Source organism: Aulonocara sp. 'chitande type north' Nkhata Bay, linkage group LG23 (assembly GCF_057382095.1).
Source record: "Aulonocara sp. 'chitande type north' Nkhata Bay isolate Kocher_YH1m ecotype deep benthic linkage group LG23, A_spYH_male_GT1.1, whole genome shotgun sequence".
Taxonomy (NCBI): Eukaryota; Metazoa; Chordata; class Actinopteri; order Cichliformes; family Cichlidae; genus Aulonocara; species Aulonocara sp. 'chitande type north' Nkhata Bay.
Genome location: NC_141365.1, coordinates 6,927,810 through 6,949,178, shown reverse-complemented (window position 1 = coordinate 6,949,178; position 21,369 = coordinate 6,927,810). Strand labels below are relative to the sequence as shown.

The window sequence follows — 21,369 nt, the reverse complement described above, 5'->3', positions numbered from 1 at the left end:
TACCCACGGCAGCCCCACTGAAATATCGACAATGAACATTGTCACAAAGTATCCCACTTCCACCATCGATAAAGTACGCCCACAGCCCCCGAGGCCGTCCGACCAATCACAGGAGAGCTCCTTCAGGACGCCGATGACCTCAGCCAATAGGAAGATGAGCTCGACACCCACGTGGAGGCCAAGCGAGTTTAGGCCATTCATAATAAATTACAGCACAGTGCAAAATATGCAACAGTATCACAGTATACTCAAATAAAGGGCTACACCGAGGGCCGTGTGCCTCTACAGCTTACTGGAAGCTTTAAAGACAGTCCCCGTAAAAATGACTTGTTTTTTAAGTTAATCACGGCTGAATCATTCCTGAATTCTCGTTTCACGAGATACACCAATTATAGATAATATTTAGAGACAAATATGATGATGAGTGCATCATCTCTGGAAGTACCGCCTGTTTAAAGGGTCTCATCGTGTGGGAACTGTGCAACAGGCTGAAAATAGCGATCATCATTAATCCCAAAAACGCATTTTTTGAAGAGATGTTTGACAGCAGCACACAGTGTGAATATATAACTGATTGCTTAATTTAAGCATATGTAGCTCATCATCAACTTTCGACACCGTGAGAGTAGATTTTTGATCAGGACTCGCTTTATTTCCCTTATATTTCTCGGGTTACTTAACCAACAACACCAACTTGGACGTGGCTATTTTTAAACCCTTGGCATAAAGACCAGATCCCTCTGCTCCAAGTTATCAGATGTACTGTAACGACATTAATAGTGCTGACGCCACCCTCTTTCCCCCTTGACCTCAGAAACAAGCAGGAACCCTTCAAGTGATCGCGAATCTTACGCTAATCCACGCTGGACACGAGTAGGTTATTCTCGTCAGGTAAACTGCAGTATATGCATGTAACACAGACTTCGGACTGCTGCTGCACGAGTTCTCAAGTCTGAGGTGACCAATAAGCGCCCTGAGAGCAATATCCCTGAGAGAAGTAACCAGAGCAACTCACAAAGAGAGACTGACTAAGAATATTTAAATGACCATAAAGCCTACACAGCGAGCTTACCTCTGCAGTTTCTTCAAACCTAAGTAGGCACTTTACCATAAAAAAAAAAAACATTAAAAATACTCGGTCGCCACCCAGTGGCAACGGAATCAGTTTTCACAATGAAAGCATGCAAACGATTCATAGTTTACCCCTGGCATATATATATAAATATATGTATAAATAGGTTACATTTGGAACATGCAGTTTTTAAAACCTTATGCATTAAAGTATGGCAGCTTTTACTCGTATTGAGTACGACAGTCACCATAAAGCAACGTTTGATAAGATTTGTCGTTCTCCTTCTAATCTGAGATAATTACCAACGACTTGCTGTCTTCTACTAATTATAATTTACAGGAACAATGACATTCTGCTATCGTCAATAAACACGACATTAGGCTGTCCCTCAGAATTTACGCCCAATTGTCTCATACAAGCAGCTGACACGCTTCTATCGATCCGCAATTGACTCGTCTCTAATCAATTTCTCGCCAACACATAAAGCGCGTGTCAAACTTTACTAACACATCACCCGTAACATAACGTACAGATCAGTCGTAATAAAAAATAAAGTGAACTCACCAAGAACTGTGGCGAAAACTGTAAAGCTTCGCGGAAAAGTCTGCTGCGTTCCCGTCTCTTGCCCCAGTTTTGGCATGTAAAGTAAACCCACACAGCGACAAAACTCTGAGATAAATCCAGACACTTGAATATCCACAATAACGTCTCAGTAAATTCTCTGGTGGCCCCGTGCGCGTCGTTACGCTGCAGACCCGGGCTCGTCAGTCCTGGCCAATAATGGGAACAGTCAGGTCCCGAGATGCTTTCGTGTATAGTCAGATCACCGGTGTCTTACTTGGTGATAAGAGCGTAGTCGGAAAGGTGAGACTCCTCTTAACTGACGCTTCTCGGATATGGGTGGAGAGTAATGTTCTTCTTATGTCAGCATGTCATTTAAGGTGGCCTCGTTTCCCTGCTGCCACCAAGTCCAACTTGCTGTCGTCTGTGGGAAAGAATGCGTCTATAACGCAATTCTTAACCGATAAAGCTATCCAACTGTGTCAAGCACAGCGGCTCCCAGCAGCAGGAACGACTTTTAAAGGTAGCATACACCGACAGAGACACGAAACCCGGACAGCCACTGACCTACCACCTTAAAAAAAGAGTCAATGAAATTAAATCTTTGGCGATATTGGAGGTGTTGCCAACCTTTGACGACATAGAGAAAAATGTCACCGGGCAACAGGTAAACACGCTCCCTGGATACGACACACGTACGCCGATAAACAAACACCACTGGTCCCGTTTGAGGAATTAATGCCCTGCTGATAACCTAATGCGGATTCTTGAAGCGCACAATGTACAAAATGACTGTTTTATACAAGAATGTAGGAAGTTTATTCTACGGGCTGCTGCTCTTTGGAGCAGAGACACTAAGACGTAAAATCGGCTAAAGTGTAATAATAAACTAAGTGTATTCAAATTGGTAACTATCCATTTATCTAGTTGCTTTTTAACAACTATTGAAACTCATTATTCATAACTGCCTCTTTCATAATGGTATCTTATTAGGTTTTATAGGCTATTGTTGCTTGTAATTATTGGATCTAACTCTAAATCTATTGATATAATTTTACATAGGTAACTTAAAAAACATATTTAAAGTCTAGGTTGGCTATGGCTTTTAAGATAAAGGAATTGAAGTCTGTTTGAAGTGAAAAAGAAGGAAGTAGACAAATTAGTTTTTAAGTACGTGTGTAAATTTACTTTCCACTAGTGGATGTTGATATTGGTAGATTAGGACAGTCTGCTTTAATATGTCTGCGCAGTGATTACGTCCCTATGGTTAGAACTGTGATAATGATCACAATGTGGTCCACCTCAAGGACAAGACATGTTTTGCAATGTTTCACTGACACGGAAAAAGGAAAAGAAGCGAAAAGAAAAAGCCTGACTCTGCCATCAGAAAATACCTAAATGCACCAATCTAGAACTGTCCTTCTTTTCTGCTTCAGGACCAGCACAGATTGTCTGTCTGATTACAGAGGCACACTCCCACTGTGCAGGGGAGGCTGCGCCCCACCAGCATATTATCACAACGTCTGAGACCTGAATCATCATCGTGTGTGTGTGTGTGTGTGTGTGTGTGTGTGTGTGTGTGTGTGTGTGTGTGTGTGTGTGTGTGATAGAGATAGAAAAGGCTGTTGTGTTCAAAAGAAACACTGGTATTATCTCCGAGAGGCTACATGAGCAGACAAAGGGGCCTGTCTTTGCTTGGCCCCAACAGCTCCCTCTTCTTCCTTATCTGTCTCCATCTTGTTCTTTCTCTTTGGAAGATGCTGACTCAGTAGAGCAAAGTGAAAGGAGTTGGTTAAACTCCCTCACTAACTTGAAACACAACCCTTTGTTTGGGTCAAACGCTTCACTTTTCAGCTTGTTTTTACGCTGGACTTGATGGCAGCTGCACATTAATGGATCTGTTTGTACATGACTTTTGGTGAGAAGGAGCTAATGTGCGCTGATGTTTGTCACTGTGGCCGCTTGGGAGTTTAAGTCCTTCTTTCAGGCATGAGATGGCTCGGCTGTGCTCGTCAGCAGGTCTGGCTGTCAACACAGCTCAGGTGATGCAGAACATTCTGACCTCTTTGCCCAAATTAGCCCTGGCAGTTGAGCTCACAATCTGACATGTTTGGTGACAAAGGTGCAGCTCTCTCTCCAATCTGGATCTTGGCTTTGTTTTATAAAATGGGAGGTGTTTTTTGGGGTTTTTTGTTCTTAAAAAAATTAAAGGGCATGTTTTGTTTTTCTTTAGTATCTAGAGCAGATCATTCGTTGAGTATGTCATTTATTTTGATCTGCATCAACTAGTGTAGTATCTTTCCTCATTCTATCTTTGCTAATGTGACAAATCACAATGTGATTAAGTGAAAAAAAATGCATTAATGCACGAATTTATCATTGTGCAGCCTAAAAGCCAAATCTGTTACACTATATGCCGCATGTTGCATTACGATGCACATGGACAAGCCAGTGATGAAGGATACAGGAGCAACCCCCACATGTGGTCATCTCCGTGATAATGCATCACACGTACTTCTGGGAAGAGTTTATTGACAAGGGTGGAAGGCTGTGTGGGTGGGTCGTAAATATTTCACATCCAATATCAGATCTAGTGGGACAGAGCAGACCGTGTGCGATTGTATGTGTAGAAGTCAATGAGTCTGTGTGGGTCATGTGCTAGCCAAAACGCGCAAGTTGTTGTGTGAGAGAGTCAGCGTGTGGGACATGTGTGGGCGTGTGTGTGTCTGTGTGTGTGGGTGAGCAGCATTCCTATCCATCAAAGTCACCCGTGGGCCGCCCTCTGCCTTAGGAGAAAAATGAACCATGCCCAACGGACTCGGCCTGCTGCTGCTCTTCTCCTCCTGCCACCATTTCCCCCTGATTCACCCTAAGTGGCTGTGAGTTAGAAAGACACACCCCGCCACCCACCCCCATGCTACATTCGCAACAGTGGCACCGGAAGCTGACACATTCAGCGAGGATGCATGTAAACGTGCTGATTCAAATAGTGCTGGGAAGAATGTTACCGATAAGGAGTGTCTATGACTTATGGCTTAAAAATGTATGCCTAACTCATCCACTCGGAAGTACAAAAATTACAAAACAGATTAGTACAAATTATTTGATCCCCAGTGCCACAAATATTACATATGATCAGGGAGAAAAAATTAAAATTAAAGTATTTACATGTTATTCTTGATGAGGTGCATCTTTTGTCGAATAGAAGTGAGCAAAATTGCATAAGCACAATTGTTTGTCACTTACTGAACTGATGTAGAAAGTAAAGACGAGAAAATGTGTTTTCCTTTTTTCTTTTATCCATTCACTTGTAGGCTGCAGTTGTTCTTTACAGTGCAGTGCAGTCAGAAGTGAACATTTGAATCTGACCAAGGTTTTATGGTACAAACGAATACTAACAGTTCATACATTCACCCTGAACTGGATAAGTCTGACCCTGGACTTGTAGGGGGTGCAAGGACGTAAATGTACACGACTTCTTGTGGGAGAAAATTGTAATAACTGGATTTGTTTTTAATAGCTGCTTATAATCACTTACAAGCATTTTTGAGCTCTTCTAGTTGACGATATTCGACTCAAAGAGGGAATTAGCAAGAACACAGCTGCACGTCATCTGGAAGCCTGGAAGTTAGTCTGAACTTATCCACATGAAAGCCGTGAAGTGTAATATCACTTCATTGTTTCCTTTTAACTGGAAATTACAATCAATACAATATTTGTATACTCTGGGCCACAATAGGAACTTAGTAACCTTAGTAACCATAGCTCATAAGTTTGAGCGGTTTCTGTCACTGGCCCAGTGAGTGCATTGCACGCACAAATAACGACCTTTGTGGGTCAAAAGACGTGTTAGACCTATAAAAAAAACCAACAAAAAAAGAAGCCAAGTACTTTGATATGAGAGGTAATTTATAACATGTTAGGGTTCACAAGTTTCAGTATTATTTTTAACTAAATGCATTATATTGAAAAAAAATGGATTCAGGTCAAGATACATTTGTGGGGTGGAATTTTTTGCAGTAATTAAAATGATAGTTTATCTGCAGAAAACACACTGAAATACACATTTCTAGTTGGACTTTGCTACAGATACTTTTTAGTACCTCTGGGATTACGCTACAAAAATAGCTAGATCACTCAAAGTAGTGGTTAAATGCATTGAGATTCTTGTTACACAAGTACTTCAGATATAGTGTGGGGTTAAAAAAAACAGAGGGGTTAGAAGTTGAGTGGGATGGGTTTTGGTGTGGACGGGGTCTCTGATCCCACACCTGCAGAAGAAGCCCTGTTTGAAGTGTTGCTCGCTCGCTCTCCCGGCTCACAGCGCAGATGATTGATGACACATCTTGAGCTCTGCTGCTTTCCACACATAAGCAGACAACATGCCAGAGAGAGTGTGAGGAGAAAAAATGAGAGTGAGAGAAAGAATTGTGCAAAACATGCAATGACAAGGGACAAGAAAAGAAAGTGTCACTTCAGACAGATTTAGTCACAGCTTACAGTAACTTCTGAACAGCCAGGCCAAGGACAAAACAACCAGACATCCATTTCCAGAGTCACGACATTCCCGACTTTTGTCCAAAAAACTTTTTGTTGAAACTTTTCAGGAAGCTGATAGTTTGACTTGCAGACTCTCTCCTATCTTAGTCAGAAAGAAAAAAAACCAGATGAAAAGAACCACAATATCAACTTGGGTGTGTATTATCAAATATATAGCACTGCTGAGTGAGTGAGTAAGTGAGAAAGTGAGTAACAACTAAATGCAACATCTGTAGCCTGAACAGTGCCCAGAGGCAGACTGACTGGATAAAATCCAAACATTTCACAATCAAACTCACCGTATTCATTCTCTAAAGACAGCACATTAATCACAGAGAGCATGGAGTGCATGTATATGTGATGAGTAACATTCTGAACTCTTTGTGCTTAGCTTCTGTATATCATTAAGAGCACATTGGTCACCCCATAACGAGTCAGTGCATTCCCAAGTGAAACATAAAACGGATGAGGCATATTTTGTGTAGAAAGTAATGTAACCAGAATACTCTTCCTTAAATCTTGTCACGGGGACACTTTGATACTACAGTGGGTTGATCAGCATGATTTGGCAGACTATTTCATGTAATAAACAAGTGATAGTTAAGTGTAATTGTCTTCCTCATTCCTGTGGAGTCTGTTTGTACGGTTAATTCGGTGGCTTTGGTTCAAAAATAAAATTCTTTTTAACCTCAAAGTTAGAAAATCTCAACAGGAAGAGGTAATACTCATATGGGAGCACTGTCTGTGTTCTGTATCTGCAATTATTACGCAATATGCAACAATTCAAACCATTGCCTTGTAGTAGCATATTATTGTGAATCATATATCGCTGCGATCTGAGCCTCCACATGGATCCTGTGAGAGAATACGATGTACTGTTATGGCTTAGCCTATCAAGTTTGTAACAGGACACTTCACACCGCGTTCCATATTCTGTCTGTGTGCAGTGAAACATTAGTCTTGTTCACAGTCTGTCCTGTGTCGAGATGCTGCACGACTCACAGGACACTAGTGGTGCTGTGCTGTACTTCCAAAGCCCAGATCTGGGCCTGTCAACCACTTACTGCACAACCTCATCCAAATGGTGTAACTTCAACACCCCCGCAAAGTAGACTTGATAATTGCTGCTTTTTACAGAGCTGGTCTGCTCACACTAAAAAGGCCCACAATAGGACAGGCTGGAACTGGGCTGAATGTGCTAAATAAGCTAATGAAATCCACCCACAGGACACAAGCCGGGCACGATAAGAACCTTTATAGTTGTGAAACTCGGCCAGGCTGGGAGGGTGTTAGTTGTATCTGTTTGTTTATTTGTCTGTTTGACAGCCTATGGCGTAGCGCTAGAGGGACTGGTGGTCCGACAAAGGTTATGTGTTAGCGTGGAGTGCAGAAAATAGAACAGAGCAGAACAAAGGAGGGAGAGCGACTGGAAAAAAACAAGAGTGAGAGTGAGTGTAGGAGAGAGAGACTCGGGGCAGGGATTGTGGGTGGTTGGGTAGGTGGTTTTGGCAATGCAGAACGGACTTCTTGCGTATTACTTCTGGTAAAACAAAGATATGACTTTTGCAAGAGCTCTATCCATTCACTGAGTAGTATCAGTTGTAAAAATTTCACCCTTTGAGGTCAGCGTGTGTAGAGGGGACACAAAATCAGTTTAAGAGCAACCTGTTATGATGTGCACTACTACTCCTAGCACTTTCACACAGAAAAAACCCCAGATAGGAGATAATAGCTGTGTGTGTTTGTGTGTGTGTGCGTGCGTGTGTGTGCGTGTGTGTACAGTACACACTGGTGATGAATACCAGATGCAGGCATTTCCTTTGTTGGTGCAAGCAAGTTCCGAACTTGCCAAATCGCCCTGCTCTCCTCCCACGTGGTTGAAAACTTCCACACACTCCCACACACTCTCTAGAATCCCAGCCCACTAATCCTCCTCCATCCTAGACTTAGGGGTAGCCAAAGCTGCAGGCTAATTCAATCTTGGCTGGCGCTGCATTGTTTTATATCTCTCCCGTTGTCTTTCTGTTCTCCACCCTTGGTCCTTCCACTCACACTCTTGCTAATTAGTTTTTCTCTCTCTTCTTCTGCTTTTACCCCCACGCCCCCCAACCCGACTTGTTTTATCATAAAAAGGACTTTTGTCTTCTTTCTTGTCTTTTCTTCTTTCTACTTTAGTTTTCTTTACTTTCTCCTGTTGTTTTCTACGCAGCAGCTACAGTGCCCCCTGAAGCTGGTTTTGCTTTGCAGTTGATACGCAGTAATTTAAGCACTGATAGCGAAGGTCATTAAGGGCCACATGATCGGGCTGGCAGGCTGCACAGAGAGTTGATCTCATCTGTGACGTCAGCCCAGAGATGTGCGCAGCAGCTTTCTCCCTATTACATTCTCAAAATAGCCCTCCAACCCCACTGACAACGTCATGTATTCCCGTCTCCCTCTGGCTCTACCGCCCCCTTCCCTCTCATCCCTTTCTGCAATTTTATCCCCCCCGCCCCCTTTTTTTCCACAACTACGCCCCAGTTTTCCAGGCTTTGCCACCCCCCCACCTTGCCCCGTTTTCTTCCTCCTCTTGGCCGTCTCGCGCTCTCTCTCTTGCTCTCTTTCTCTTTGTATTTCACGATAACAGCACTAATTCCATAAAAGTAAGGTCACTGTACTTTGTCCCGATTGGTCTCTGTAAACTTAAGGCTAGAATTTTAAAACAGGTTCCAAACAATCTCAATGAAGGGAACCTCCATCCAGACTTTCTACTGAAAAATCATAAAATGAACATGCAAATAGACGCTACCATGACCTCCCACTTTCCCACCAGAAAAAATTCAAGCATACTTTGTTGAAATCAATGAAATGCCAGCATCATTTCGGAGAAGAGGTGCATTTGGACACTGACTGCAGAATGCCACCAATGACGTGTAGTTAAATATTTACTGTGTATGGGTGGAAAGCTGGAAGCTGAAATGAGTCACACAGGGAAGGTTGTTCTGACCCTTTGTATCCACAGTATATAACTAATGATCAAAGGCGAGGTTTCAGTTTAACCCTATACAGGACCGTGGCAGCATTTGTTCAGGCATGACAGCTCCACAACCCACGCACTGGCTATCCTGAGACTGTCATTATCATATACAGTGTATCCTGAATTTACAGAACCAGGAAGGTTCTTTTTCTTCAAACTTTGACAGTCTGTGGCCACTGACAGTTTCAATCCAAGGTACAATAACAGGAAGAGGAAATTGAAAGGCAGGTGAAAACTGCAGTTCTATTCAACAGTCATTCGACAGACAGACAGACAGACAGACAGACAGACAGACAGACAGACAGACAGACAGACAGATAGATAGATAGATAGATAGATAGATAGATAGATAGATAGATAGATAGATAGATAGATAGATAGATAGATAGATAGATAGATAGATAGATAGATAGATTAGAATTATGCACCCAAAAAAATACCATCAGATTTTGATACCTTATTCCAAAACAGTCTGATTGGCAAGTACTTCATTTTTCTGCATAAAAATGATTCCAAACACACTTGCCAATGCAGTAAAAGCATACCTGGATAGAAAAACAGTCATGAATCAGGTTCCCCAGAGCCCAGACCTCAACATTGCTGAAACAGTGTGGAATCATCTTGACAGGGTACGAAGGAGAAGAGTACAAAAGGCAGCCAACATCCAAAGAATAGCTTTGAATGTCCTTCAACAAGCCTGGAGAACTATTCATGAAGACTACTTAAATAAATTATAAGAAAGCTGACTAAGAGAGTTCAGGCTCTACCGAACAATAAAGAAGATCATACTTTCAAGCTTGTCGGACTTTAAAAGCCATCCTTTCACCTCATATACTGTATTTATATTTATATTTGCAGATGTTTTAAAGAGTGAATCAAGATGTTGCACAGTACCACATTACTGATATCACATTGAACTCTTGACTACTTATAAAAAGTTTCCAGCTTCACTTGAACATTGCTCCCACACTAACCGATTTCCACTTCACTCTGACAGGGGAGGAGATGCGATTTTCCCAAAGCGATCACTATTAACCAATCTATCTGCCTCAGTCTGATATCATTTTAAATCACATGCATCAGCAATGCTGTTATATTGGGTTTGTGGGAGTTTTAAGAGTGGAACATGTTCTTACATTTGCTGCTCAGTAGCCACAGCTTGTTGGTTGCCTAAAACAAGGGATCATAAATCACTGTCAAGACACAGCTAGACAATGCTATTTCTGACTGCTGCTGGTTCCATGACAGCAACCAGCAGCAGTCAGAAATAGCCATTTAGGACTAGGAATAAGCAGAGCAGACAGAATTCATTAGGTCATATACGAGCCCCGCTGTTTGCTATTGCAGTCTTGTCTCTCACCAGAGTCCTGAACTTATTTCATCAGCATATCTGATAAACCTAATGACAACTAGCCTCACCTCACTTGCTCCACCAGTCCTCATCCTTGTCTGTGTTTAGTCATGTCTATTCTTTCTCTTTGATACTACTTGATACAGCCAGTCAGCCAAATATGAGTTCACAGTTAATTAGTCAGTTGTATCTATTTATACTATACCAGCTGACGTGTCTAGTGTTGACTACTGCTTGTTAAAGATGTGTTTATTGAGCTTCCACGAGCGTTTGTGAAAAAATTATATAATCAGACACATTTCATAGTGGGTTGGCTGTGATATGCCAAGTTCAGTGGCATTTTAAAGGGCAATTTCAGACTACAAATGGGGGTGGAGGCAGGACTTGACTGGTACATAGTACATGCCTATGAAGATTTTTTTTTTCTTCTTTTTTTTAATATAATCAGGATAGCAAGTTAGTTCAAGCCTCTGAATGTTCTGTTGGTTGTGAAATATTTGTCAAGTAGTATGAACAAAATTGTAAGCTGTTTCCACTCAAGTTACTCTGTGTGCTATTTAAAGAAAGAAATAAGTGGAAACTGTCTAAATCTAGATGTGACAAAGATAATCAGTATCATTAGTAGCCCTTTGAAAATAACCTTAATGACTATTCATAAATGTTTAACCTCTGTCACTGACAGAGCAACAACACATTTAGTAACTTCCTTTGCTCCAGCTTCCTGACTCTAACATTATTAGTGATTTTGATCTTTGAATTATAAGAATATCATAATCATTGACCATATTGTACAGTCTTGCCACATCCCTCATTTCTTTATAATATATTATTAATAATAGCCAGACTGTCTTGTGTAATGTATGTATTTAGAAGGTCTTTCAATGTTTTTCTTTTTTAGACATTTTTCTTCCAGTCAGAGTTTTGGGGGTTTTATTGTTAGTTTGTTGTTGTTGTTTCTCAAGCCACTTAACAATGAACTATGAATCATTCAAGAATAACTCAAGTGATGATAATGAAGATTGTGTGTTTAAGAAATAGGAAAGAAAATGCAGCAAACAACTGACACAGGACCCGAGAGATGTATCTGGACCTTCAGTTGATCCATCTACTGTGTACTGAAGTCTGAAGTGAAAGGGTGGCTGTCAAGAAGTAATGTGGAACAAAAGGCAGTCACTATCCAAAGACAAGCTTTGTAATGTTCTTCAAGAAGCCAGAAGAACTATTCCTGAAGACTGCTGGACAAATTACAAGAAAGCTCGCCTAAAAGAATTCAGGTTATATTGAAGACTAAAGGTCATACCAAATAGTTACTTTGAAGTCATACAAACTCTGTTTTTGCCTTATAAATTCATGTTTGCACATAGATTAATAAATATCGGAACCAATTTCCCATTTCTAGCTGTAAGTCTCCAGTAAGGCACAGTAAATAAGTGTAAAACAAGTCTGTTGTAAATAAGCTTATCTCATAGTTTCTAATGAATGCTAGTTTGTTTTTTGACTGTTGTAAAGTGTATATTTTAATATGATGTTAAAATAAAAAATAATTTATTTTAGTGGTGTATGTGTTCACAACTAACAAGCTGGTGTTGCATTTAAACATAGATGTCAGAATGAACAGTAAACTAGAGGTTGATGAAAGTGCTTAAATATTTCAAGTACATGCAGCTGTAACCAAAAGTTTACATCTGCTTATGATAGGCATAAATGTTGTAGTAATTTGGGCCTTTTAATAACTTTAATGACTTGAGCTGTTGTTTTTCCTAGGTGGAATGATTGTACACCACACATCTTTAATGACTTTAAAAAGTGTTGGCTGGACAAGTTTACATTTATTTTGGATTTTCTCTAATCCACACAAGATCCAGAGTATACATACACACCCGATATTACTTGGTTAGCAAATTGAACCTCAGCCAGATGCTTTTGGTAGCCATCAGTAAGCTTCTGGGGTAATTTTAGTGGGATATTTGAGCACTCTGCTTGCCAGATATTAGAATAATTAGCTTCCTGGCACTTTGTGAAATGTACCAATACCACTAGCAGCAAAACAACCCCAGGGGATGATGCTACCACCACCATGCTTAACACTTGGTATAGTGTTGTAAGGTTTGAAAACCTCACCTTTAATTTTCCAAACATACCTCTTAACTGAATTAAAAATTTGTGGGCTATGCATAAAAGCCAGCGCCATACCAGGAAACCAACCAGTTCAAATGAACTCCGCCAATTCTGCCAAAGGGAGTGGTAAAAACAAAGAAACAAAAAAACAGCCAGCATTTTTTATTACTGCCAAAAGGTATCACCAGATGATAATTAGCTTAGCTTAGACAAAAAACTGGAATTAACAGAAAAGAAGCAGAAAAATGTGGAGTTTACACATCAGATTAACATTTTTATGACTTCTGTTTTTGCAAAATTAAAGAAATTAAATATGACATGTTTGTAAATGAGCAATGAATGAACTAATACACGCACCAAACCAGAGAGCTTAGAGTGTTTCCACTCTAAGCTAACCAGTTGCTACCCATGGTCTAAGACCTGTAAAAGGGGATTAGTGTATTTTATCAAATGTCCAGCTATTCATTTAACATACTGGTAAATATGTGATATCAGGGTAAAAAATCTCTCTCTTTTCGTCAGACAAATATTAGGGGATGTTTTGTTAAATCATTCAAGGCTTTTTCATCAAACGTGGTATGTGCTTCTGCACTGTAAACCCTCTGACCTTTCCATAGTGATTCAAAAAGCACGTTGCCTATTTGGAGTCATGGAAAACCACACCTCCCAAGCCTCCACGTGTGGAATCAGTCACTAGCTACATTGAGAGCATGCCTGACCTGGGATGAATGCCTGTGGAACATGCTCATGCAGTAAGAGTTACATAGGCTGCAAGGTACAACACAGAAATCAAAAGCAGGATTACAATAAATTGGTTTTTGGTGACATTTAGAAAAGAGGATGTTGTGTTTTTGGATTTCTGCAGTCTACATTCTCAGTCATTGTTGTGCTGATCCAAATGCCTCTGGAAACGCAAACTTAGAAGGAACGATACTAGAGTTAAAGTGGGGAAAGGGTACAGGAAGGTAAAGCAGAAAGAGAACAGTAGCAGAGGGTCACAGGGAATTTACATGGACATCATTCGATTTGTAACAGTAACAGTATAATATATGTTGGGTCATACGTCAAAAATGACACGTCTTGTGCAAAAACTGTTCAAATATAAACTGTTTAAGCACTGTACTTTATAATCATGACACTGTTGTACTATCTCAGATACATTGTTTGTAGTCTGTGGTGTCATTACTCACTGACCATAAGAGGTTTTATAGTTGCATTCACCTCACAGGTCGTGCTGAGGGCCAAAGTTGGTCTGTGCATGTTAGGGGATTATTTCTAGCTTCTCTGGTTGTTCAAGGTGGAAACTAGCCTGCTGGCATATCTTCCTACAGTGACTCAGTGTACATGCTTGTGACCGTCACATTGGCTACAGAAGCGAGTGTCAACCGGCACTGATGGATTAGCTGATCTGGTCCAGGTTCGAGGAAGACGCACTCATCGTGTCATCTAAAAAAGCATTTGAGATGTTATCGAATTTCTATCAGTTGCATTCCTGCTTTTGTTGTGCAAAGCTTACAAGGACATGAAGCTTGTGATTTATCCAGATAGGTAAAAATAGTACATGTATGATGTGTGAAGACAACACAGATTGGAAAGTAGTATGTTATCATTCCAAAGTAATAAGAGAGCACCATATCTGAAGTGTTCATTCTTTAGGAAAAAAATGGTGGGGAATTTAACTCCAAACACATTTGACTATCCTCGCTGTGTGGCATCAGATCACAGGGCATGTAGACAAACTAGCTAAACTTTAAAAAAAATTAAAGTTTGTTTTTCCTTTTCAGCCTAACTTGCATATGACTCAATGGATTAGCCTTCTTTACATGTACATGGCACATGCTAGCTTCCTTGCCAGTGCAAGTTACCACTTGCTAAAATGACACAGCTTTTTTCATTAAATCTGCATATAGGAAATGTCACATCATGAGTGTAGTTTAAAGAAATACAGTGTTAGATGGAAACTTTCACAACAGCACAGGTGGCAGAGCAGATGCAATGACATGAAGGTTTCAACACAGCCCAAGAGGAAGGAAAGGCAACCCGGAGGTGCTCCTCTGGTGTTATTTACACTTTGCCTCATTTCCTCTTTTGGCATGTTGTGCAGCCTCGCACGCACACACATGCGTGCACACACACACACACATAATGCGCAAGAGTATAACTGTGCAGTTGAAAGGACAACAAATAACTAGCTGCACTTACATGATGAGTGTGTGTGTGCTCATGTGCACCAGTGTGTGAATGCATCCTCACGTGCCCAGGCACATCCACTAGATGTTTTGGAAAAAGGCAACAGAGCAGTTTAAACCAGCTGAGGAGAGTCTGCAGGAAAATGTGCTTGAAAAATCCCCAGGAGGCACACGACAGGGCCTGGCGCACCACATGGGAGTAAGTGATCTTAAGAGAAGGGAAAGTGTGTGATTCTCTCTAAAAGGAAAATTGCAGTCACCAAAGAAGTGACCAACCATGGAAAAGGACAGTGGAGCGATCTGATGATATTTGCACTCAGGGATCAGTATTTGGTCCCATGTTTGGGAAGAACTGAGTGTCTAGGCTAGGATTGCGGCGTGTAACTGGTAGCTTGTTCATGGCTACTCCTGCCCTGTGGGGGTTTTAGGGTGTATCATTACTCTTACATGAAATGTAAAGGTGATCAGTGTGTCTGCTATGGCAATTACTGTGCAATAACTAGGCTTCCAGAACATGTAAAGTAATATTATCCAACAATTCTTGTTGTAGTAATGTGGTAATCTTTGCAATAATTATAATAGTGATAATGTTTAGCTAGATGAATGCTAATATTAGATATATGAGTTAAGGCATACCATAACTCAGACCTCTATAGACTAATACAAATTATGTACTGACATAAAGCTTTAGCTTAATAAATAATACAGTGGCCCAAAACTGAGGTGAGTCCTGTCAACGGCTAAAGTCTCAGTATCAGTGATACAACCAGACAATTTTGATGTGGTTAGCAGACTGAGAATATAATTTATATTGGTGTGGCAGAGAAACTGATGTCTCTTTGATTGACCAAGTAGTCATTTTTTTAAACTTACTCTTTTCTACTTTCATCTTTTATTCAGGTACGACAGACATGTACACCATGGAGTATACAACAGTAAGCTTTTCATGCAGTCCTACATTTAAAAGAAAAAAGATTATGTTTAATCAATTTTAAATAGAAGGCTTGCTATTAAGAGGTGTTCATGTGGATACAGCAGTTTTAAAGAAATTACAATAAAGCCAAGAGAAGTAGGAATTACTCTCTTTAACTTTGTAACAACATTATTTGTGTGGGGTGGTCAGATGGTGGGCACACATTAGTGCTGTCCATGGCCACTCCTTGGCTCAGTCACTGGCCTTGCAATATTTCCATCCTTCTTGCTGATACCGCTAACCATTTGTTTCCTCATGAAAGGCTCAAGTTTTTGGTTTGGCAGCTCATAAACTCAGCGTTCACGAGTCCATTTGTCATACATAAAATCAGAAAGAGAAAGAAGCAGCTTGACTAGAAAAGCATATCAGTTAATAATTTTGTTTCAATTTTGGTGACTTATATATGTACACTTACTGGGGTTCTTCCACAAACTTCCTCAAACAGCAGTCAGACATGCATCATGTGTACGTCTGGGTTTTGTCGGTGATTTAGATTGAGTCACGAGAAATGTAAAGCCAGACTGGACCTAAAATGGAGCTCTTTTTTTTTTGCCCCATGACTAACCGCTGAGATTTGTCTGTTTTCAGCAGAGGCACAAAAGGCCAGACTACTAGCATCATAGAAACAATATATATATGTCTGTGCGTGTGTGGTTTAACCTGGTCCAACCGTTCACTATGAGATTCTGAAATCTTTCGTTTTCATCTGCACAGGTATACACGTTCAGGCTGTACTGTTTGTATATACTGTACACACAAGATGGGTCCCACCCAGCTGATGCACTCCCTTGTAGCATGTGACACCTCGAGTTAGAATGCCAAACAGCCACGGTCCTCACTGTCAGCAGGAAGGCAGATATTTTACACATCTTTCCCAGCGAAAGTGAGCTTCACATTTTCTCGTACAGACACGCACAGATGTGCCGCCTTCACTTTTTTCTTTATTCTTCAAGGGAAGATTAAATTTGCATTGCCTTTTGTTGACAGCTATTGCATCTTTTAGTTTTTATTCATGCATACTGCTGTAAAATGTGCATGAAACCACTCAAATCTGCTAATTAGAGCCTTGAATTGACAAAAAGGAAAGAGTAAATGTCTCTTTTCAGTAATGAGTAATTCAGTGAAGATCATCAAAGCGATGCTAAACTCGAAACAGACTGGGGATATGGAAGAACTCCAAGCTCAATTTAAGCAAATCTACAGCATGTTTTTGCCTCTCATGTAAATGTGCCCCACCTGGTCTGCTTTTAGTAAGTGAGTGCAGTTCTGAGCACAACAGACTTTTTTGTGTCTTGTTGCATTGGTATGGCCCAGGATGTTTCACGGCTCCGCAAATACATCCTTGTTTTGAGTTATTTTTTGAATTCTTTAAAAAGAAAAAAGAAACCATAAGTGGCAGACCAGCGACCGTATCGTCCTTTTGTATATGCACTAATTAATCTTCTAGGTGCGTGTATGTGATACTTTTATACCTGCGTGTCTTTGAGTTGGCTGCTCATTTCTGTGTGAATATGCATAGATACATGCATGAGAACAGAAAAGCACTTTTCCCCTCTCCCACAGAAATACTCAGTGCAATGATTACCTGCCTTGCCACTCAGGGGGCCATTTGCTGTTACCACAAAGCTGATTATCTCACCTCTACAGCAGGCTGTGTTTGCAGCTTTGCAATTTTTCTCCCAAATGCCCACACTTCTATTTGTAGAAATGTTACCTAGCTGGCACAGGCAGAAATATATTTGTGTTTGTGTGGATGTTTGCGTCTGGGTGAGTGTTTGCGGCAGCGCTTGCCTGCGTGTGTGTTTTGTGGGTGGGTGGGTGTTTATGTGGAATGGAAGGCTGTAAGAATGGAGGAATGGATGACACAAACAGGGCAAAGTGGTGGGAGGCTGGTGTCAGGGCCCTACTCCCACTACCAGGCTGGATGCAGTATCTGACAGCTGACTGAGAGTCTGCAGGCCCCCTCTTTACACAGACCCACCAAAAGGTCAGCACTTCAATCAGCTCCACTCTCTGGATGCTTCTCTTTCTCTCTTAGTGCTGCGAAGCCTCAATCTGCCCCCTTGATACACACTTAGCCATGCTTGACCATATCTCACAGGTGGAAATTTTCAGGTTTCGCTTACAAGAATGTGTTTATGTATCTGTACCATTTAACAGCTACTGTATATTAAAGCTAGCTCCAGGGCCGATGATTATGCACACTAGATGATATGTGTAATTTTAGTGCACTTTGGTGTGTGGAAAATTGACATCCTCGTAGCTGGCTCATTGCTCAAAGCGTTTAAATTTTCCAGACCTTTAATTTCCTCTCGGTTCCTTCACAGGTCTCTCATTTGCCTCCACACATCAGGCGCTCTTAATATCCTGTATTCTGCTACCTGCTGCTGGGAAGGATCTACTTTCCAAGTTATCAAAATTGCAATTTAAGTACTAATTAATATAAGACTTCTGGTAACTATACAGCACAGGCAACATGAAAACAACTTATAAATAGCCTGTTGCAGTTTGTTTCTTCTGCTGAAGATGACTTCCTGTAAATGAATAATTCAAGCTGTGATGTGATACCTCTTGTATAAAGGCAACATTTGTGGGACTTTATCATAGTGTCTCAGTTGTCACTCCCCCTCTTACGCACATAACTCCCTTATTATTCACCTGATACATTGTTTTATTTTTTCATTATCGAGCCTGATAAATTAATATTTCTCCCAGCGCTGTCGGCTGCATGAATTATCATTAACACGATGAGTGAAATGTCAATGGTGGCGCATGTGAAGTGTGTCCCGTGATTTCATGAGGCTAATAAGAGCATCGATATAAAGAGAGATGAAGAGGGTTTGGGTTTGAGAGTCTCTCAACTCCGTTTCAAGTCTGATGAGGTTAAAGTCGCTCATGTCCCAATCCACAAAGCCGGGAACTAAGCCTGCAAGAAGTCATCAAGGAAAATCTCACACCGTGTCACAGCCAGTGTGTGTCATGCTGGAGCCTGTGCCAGTACATAAAGAAAATCTTGCGCTTCGACTCTTTCCATTTGCTTTGTGATTCACCCTATTAGCCGCATTACTACAATGACACATGCTTGGACACAAGCATAAGTATTCCATGCTTGTTTTATGGGGTGGCACATTCAAAAGTAATTATGTTATGTCATTGTTATTCAATCTTATATTTGTTCTGGGCTTCTTTAAAGCTGCTCTTTTAATTGTAGTATCCATGTGATCAAACAGCCAAAGGTCCAAAGCAACATTCTGATAGTGAATTTAGTCCATAACTCAGTTCAACAAAGCTAGTGACTTGTGGACACCACCTAAGAGAACATGATAACCAGATCCTGGATAAATCGTAGGCAATGAAGGACAAGTTACTAATACTGAGACTATGACTTTAATTTATAAAACTGCTACTTCAGCTGATCTTTAAATTTCAGTAGGGATGCATCCACGGGCTACATCGACGCATTCTTTGTGAGACATGTTTACTTTTTTGAGCCTGAGCCAAAAAAAAAAAAGAAAACTGGGACACTCGCTTCATTAGACGAGGGCAAGAGATAAAAATGCTGTGCAGTCTGACATAAAGTGTGACACCAGATCACTCGCAGCTACAGCATGTTAGCAGCTCTACAAAGCTGCATGTATCATTAACTGCTGAGAGCGGTTTGCTCAGCTAACATGCTCCAGGTAAAGTTTACAATGTTCTCCAACTAATCAGACTGCACGATAGCCTGCTAACGTTTGCAAATTAAAAGTAAACAGAGCTAGCGGATGACGGTGATGGGAATTGCATTTGGTTTGTAGATATTACATTTTCCCAACGGCAATAGTTAGTTGCAGTGCAAGTTTTTTGAACAACCAAAAGTGAAGTAATTCCATTCAAAAGCCACATGAAGAGCAGCAGCCATTCTTTCCTGATAAATGGTCTTGATTATTTAAACAGATTGTTACACAGTAATTCTTTATGAATCAAGCTGACAATGCCGTATTTCCAAACAACACCACTGCATTGGAGCAAGCACTTTAGAAATTACATCATTGCTAAACACAATGATTCACATGGGCTGGTCCCTTTTATTGCCACTGTGGTTGACTCAGTAAACGCAGCCCAGTGAGTTCTCCCAAAGTTTCCAGCTGCTTTGTGTTCGAGTACCACTCAAACATGACACCGTGGACTGTCATAGTGTGTATCATGTTATTCGCTCCTGGGTGCAGACAGTGCAATCTTTTAATTACAGTACGTGGCGATCCATGGGAGATGTGCACTGACTTACTATCACAAACCTGATCTGCTCTGAAACACCACCAAATGGCTCTTGAGTAAGGGCTCTCACTGGATACTCGTCGTCCTTTGTCAGTGCGCTGCACTTTAATGTTTCTATACCACCAAGCAGCACTTAAACACTTGGGTCAGGCAGTTCATTTGTGAGATACTTCAGTAGTGTGTGTAGCTGAGGAAGAAGTGAATGTTGTGAAACTCAAAATATTTCACTACAAACTCATACAGTAGAAGTTTGAAGCAAAACTAAAACTGGAAGCACTATGAACCAAAAGAACTGGTTCCTCATTTATAGGGCACAGCTCTCCAGACACGACGGAACACCCAGCTGTTTTAGCTGCACGACAGCACACGTCAAGAGAAACGAGTTCGCTTGGAAAGCACACTGTCTTTTTCTGCTTCACTTTTCAGCACGAGCAGCCTTAAAATCTCAGAACACAGACATGATGGTGCAGCTCTTGGTTTCAACATCCTCTATTATAAATCTGGAATTAAGAAGTGGTGGTTTTGACATAACCAATTCATCTTGTTTGTCTGAAGTGTTACTCAGATGTCTCCAAGCCCTGAGGCTAACTGATGAGTTTGTATATTGTTCATGAGTGTGTGTGTGTGTGCAGCTGGGATGAGAAGGTTTTGATGAAAACAGCAGATTAGAAAGGAGAACAAAGAGCAGGATGTGTGAGGTTTTGTTGACTGTTTCTTTTCTAAAAAAAAAAAATATCATAATTAATCAAGCCAAGTAAAGTCTTCACAGCCTACGTCAACTCTGCTAAAAACAAATATATGACAGTTTTGAAATAAAATTGTGTAATTTGTCTTTCCTCATTTTTATTCTGTACTGGAAATGATTTATAAAACTTCCTGTTCCTGCTTTTGAACCTTACGCAGCAGTTTCACCATGCACATTAGTAATTATTAGAACATTTCTGCGTAAATACTTTTACTTGCACCATACTCACACTTCTTGAGAGCCTGCAAGAGTTTTGACATTCGAAATAAACCGGTTGTGGTTTATGCCCTGAAAGCCTTAAGTGGGCACGTGAGTGAGGTCAGCGCCTCCTGGAGTGAGTCTGGTTATGAAACAAGAAAAAGGCCCAGTTTTCCAAAGAAGGGACAGCAAAAAAAAAACAAAAAAAAAACAGACTTTTCCTGGCTTAGTCATGTAAGCCTGAAGTCATCACTCACAACAAAAAAGCCCTGCCAACACATTTAAATGAAGCAACAGAAGCTTCCAAATAACTCAAACCCACACATGGGCAATGCAACAGTAAAATGACT

The 21,369-nt window shown here is 40.8% G+C and overlaps 1 protein-coding gene across 1 annotated transcript in view; it reads right to left on the bottom strand.

Annotated features, from left to right (window-relative positions):
• The window catches only part of midn (midnolin), a 28,729-nt gene extending 26,456 nt beyond the window's left edge, over window positions 1–2,273 (bottom strand). The window contains exon 1 of the mRNA XM_086282048.1: window positions 1,637–2,273. Coding sequence (XP_086138174.1) covers window positions 1,637–1,712 — 76 coding nt within the window. The 5' untranslated portion in view covers window positions 1,713–2,273. The remainder of the gene's footprint in view (window positions 1–1,636) is intronic.
• Window positions 2,274–21,369: the final 19,096 nt, after the last annotated feature.